General features: G+C 43.8%; 1 protein-coding gene across 1 annotated transcript; it reads left to right on the top strand.

Moving 5' to 3' along the window:
* Nucleotides 1–257: 257 nt before the first annotated feature.
* Nucleotides 258–3,726, top strand: LOC148034818 (U-box domain-containing protein 1-like). The gene has a single exon (XM_087679793.1). The coding sequence runs from the start codon at nucleotides 1,140–1,142 to the stop codon at nucleotides 3,138–3,140; it is 2,001 nt and encodes a 666-aa protein (XP_087535919.1). The 5' UTR covers nucleotides 258–1,139; the 3' UTR covers nucleotides 3,141–3,726.
* The last annotated feature ends 314 nt before the right edge of the window (nucleotides 3,727–4,040 follow it).

The raw sequence follows: 4,040 nt of genomic DNA, 5'->3' as shown, positions 1-4,040 counted from the left end.
ATACACAGAGTTCTGAGACTGTCCCAAATTCCAATGCATGCACGTCGTCACGTCCATCCACGACAAAGCAATAACAAGGCATTTAATATATTCATCTGAGTGATAATTACCGCTGTCATCAATCATTGTTAATTGCTACTTGTTAATTTAATTATGTGGATGTTTTGAGCACTGCAAATTTTTGAGATCCGGCCCCCGGGAAGCGGCGGGAACCCCAGTGATTATGACAAATTTAATGTAATACATAAAACTTTAAAAAAAGGGATAATTGCCAGCCGGCAGTTTATTATCGAAATCCCCCCGTGCAATCAAATCTTTCCAAACCTGGTGAATTTCGAGCAGTTAAGCTATTTTTGTTTTAAAACTTTTGGGGTTTCGTCTGTTATTCATTAAACATTTTTTGTCTTTGGGCTTGCGTATATTATTCTTGTTAGTATGATTCTTTGATTGATTGGGTCTCCATTTGTCTGAATTGTTTCATTGGCGGTGTCGACAGTCGCACAGGATCTTTTTTCTTATTTCTTTTTTGTTTTAATGGCGGGCTTCACAATGCAACAGTTTGAATTGCACGCATTCTAAAGCAAATACAGAAATAATCGCTTTTAATATGTTTACAAAATGATAAACTAAGACAATGGGTTTTCGATCTGCTCTCCATCACATATCGACAAAAGGCCTTGAAATTATAATTGGTGGTTTTTCAAATTGCAGAATACAATCGGAGCTCTTATTTTGCAGGATGATAAGCTTATGTGCCGCCTGAATTGTTACAGGACGAGCAACCATCAACTAGGCTTGATTAAACAGAACAATCTGTCCTCAGCATAACCATTAATGGACGAATTCATGAGCAGACTGATTGGATCAGTGGTCGCCATCGGGTAACGAAATACCACATGTCAATTACATTGCTGCATCCAGCCTCCAGGTATTTGATCCCTCCAGAGGAGTAAATTCGGACAGAAATGGACTATTGGGTATTCAAGGCTGGCTGAGGTGCCATTCCTCCCTGCAATTTTGACAGTTAATCAGGCCATTAGTCTGGTATTTGATTGAATCAAGCTCCTTAATGACCTCCCAACAAAATTACATTAGGTCATCCTCGAAAGACCTGATCATCCATCAGCAACAAGTATTCCATGGCCCAACCCAGCAGATCATCACCATCCTGCTCCCTTCTCAAAACCCTCATCAGCTTGGAGAAGTCCTTGCCCTCGGTCTCCCCGAAGCTCGTCTCGCAGAAGCGCAATGCTTGCAACACACTAAGAAGAATCAAGGTCCTTGCTCTTCTCTTCCTAGAGCTCCACGAGTCCCCCAGCGCGTCCCGGCTGCTCCCCTCAGCCCTCCTTTGCTTCCGCGAGCTGCGAGCAACCATAGACAAAGCAAAGCTTCTCATCCAAGGTGTGGAACAGAGAAGTTGCATTTGGCAGGTACTGGAACATGAGGCCATATCCATGACATTTCATGAACTGAGCCAGGATATGGCCAATGCCCTTGACATCCTCCCGCTTAAGATGCTCGAGGTCTCTGAGGAGGTTCGTGAGCAGGTGCAGCTTGTGTACAAACAGCTGAGAAGATCAAAACCCGAATTGGACCCAGCTGTTGAGCATGTCAGGTTGCAGCTTCTCTCCTATCTTAGGGCTTACAATGAGAGAAAGGAGGATCTCACTTTAGACCAGTTCCATGAACTCTTCTCAAGCCTTCAATTGTACAGTACGAGTGATATTCGCAGAGAAATTGTGCTCCTGGAGAATGAGATGGATGAACAAGCAGGCACAGGAGGGGTAACAGTGGTATCCACCATCAATAATCTGATCACTTTTGTCAAGTATGGTCAGACCTTACTGTATGATAGTCCAAATATGATGGATTTAGAGTTCCCTAGAATTTCATGTTCGGTCGATTCTGATCCAGACCTCTCCAATCCGAATCTGGAGTTATGGATGGCAGCTGCTATTGCTGCACCGGATGAGTTTAAATGCCCTATCTCGCTCGAGATCATGGTGGACCCGGTGGTAATTGCGACTGGACACACATATGACAGGAGCTCCATATCCAAATGGCTTGAATCAGGCCATTGCACATGCCCGAAAAGTGGGCAAAGACTGTTGCATGTTAGCCTAATCCCAAATTATGCCTTGAGGAGATTGATACAACAATGGTGTGAGGAGCATAACATACCATTCGAAACAGATGAGAATCTCGTGAAGGAGGATATGGAGGATCATATTTCTTCAAGGCAAGCAGCGCTAGAGGCCATGAAGGAGACAGCAGCTTATCTTGTGGGCAAGCTTGCAACTGGGTCTCCAGAAATACAGAGGCAGGTGGCATATGAGTTGAGGCTTTTAGCCAAATGTGGCATGGAGAACAGGATTTGCATAGCTGAAGCAGGTGCTATACCTTTCTTGGTCCCTCTTCTTGCATGCTCGGATCAGAGAACGCAGGAAAATGCAGTCACTGCGCTTTTGAATCTGTCAATATGTGAAAACAACAAGAGTTTGATAATGGCAGCTGGTGCATTGGAACCAGTGGTCGAGGTCGTAAGGGCTGGGAGCAGCATGGAAGCAAGGGAAAATGCGGCTGCAACATTGTTCTCTTTGTCTGTTGTGAATGATTACAAGATAGCTATCGGGAGCAAGGCCAACGCCATTCCAGCATTGCTGAACTTGATGCGCGAAGGGAGTTCCAGGGGCAAGAAAGATGCTGCAACTGCATTGTTCAACCTGTCTATCTTCATGGGGAACAAAGCGAAAGTGGTGCAGGCAGGTGCTATACCGTTGTTGGTGGACCTTCTGACAGAAGAGAGGGCAGGCATTACCGATGACTTGCTTGCAGTGCTGGCAATTCTAGCAGGAACAAGCGAAGGTGTGGCTGCAATCGGTGAGACCAAGGCTGTACCTGTGCTGGTCGATCTTTTGCGGTGGGGATCGGCAAGGGGTAAAGAGAACTCCATCGCTGTCTTACTGGCGCTCTGCAAGAGTGGTGGCGAGGATGTGATCAGGTATGTGATGGGCACACCCACAGCATTGTCTTCTGTGGAGAGCATTGCATATGGAGGATCAGCCAGAGCAAAGCGCAAGGCAGCTTCCCTCCTCAAACTGTTCGGCAAACTAAATCTTCATCAAGGAGCTTACCTATGAGCTGATCTCTTTTGTGAAGTGACCTGTTACACAACTTCTAGTAACTGTTTGTAAATGTTTCAATGATAGTACAGCTAGTAAGGCATCATTGTAAGTCATCAGATGCTACCCATGCTGTGATCAGTGCTTCTGAAATCATAGGGTAAGACTCCATTTCCTACTCATTCTTTAATTTGGGCATTGGAGTATTTCAATGCCAAGAGAAAGCAAGAGCAATCTTTGTGTGTATGTAGACTTCCAAAAAACTCTTGTTTCTTTGCTCGAGTACACCTTGGGCATTATATTGTAGCATTTTGCCTTATGCTTTTGTCGTGTGTACATTTTCAAATGTAGTCTGGAACCATCTCAAGTTTATGCCACCATTGTCAACAAGCCAAGTTTCTCATGCTTCCAATGTATTGATGATTAAGAAGAGCGATGAGAGACTGCAAGTCCATTGAACAATACAAAAGAGGGAGAAATGAAAGGATTTCAATGGCTTGATATGTTGAAAGGCTCAACTCAAGAAACTCTCTAGCTCATAACAGAGTACCAAAAAGTAACATGGTTTTGGCACAAAAACTATTTGAAAATTTGAAACTGAATTGAAGCATTTTTCTTTGGGTAGGCCTTTACGACGAGTCACCCAAGTCCAATGCCCATAGGGAGGTCCTTAGGTTAATAAACCAATACCCAAATTCTCCATAGTCTTGTTTGTGTCCATTAAGTACTACTATCTGGTGTGGCTAGCTTGTTAACCACACTTCGCATGATTGGTATCATTGCAAAGCTCGCTAGCCTCACTTGCTAGCATAGTTGCTTCTCTTTGCTCATCACAAAAAATAAAATAAACAATGCACTCTCGCATGTGTATTTTTTAAGCGACTTGAAACTAATGTCATAAATTCTTAGATATTGAAT

Source organism: Lygodium microphyllum, chromosome 6 (assembly GCF_053477565.2).
Source record: "Lygodium microphyllum isolate KBCC chromosome 6, Lygodium_microphyllum_v1.1.10, whole genome shotgun sequence".
NCBI lineage: Eukaryota > Viridiplantae > Streptophyta > Polypodiopsida > Schizaeales > Lygodiaceae > Lygodium > Lygodium microphyllum.
Note: the sequence above shows the minus strand (reverse complement) of the source record. Positions and strands in the feature narration are given on the sequence as shown.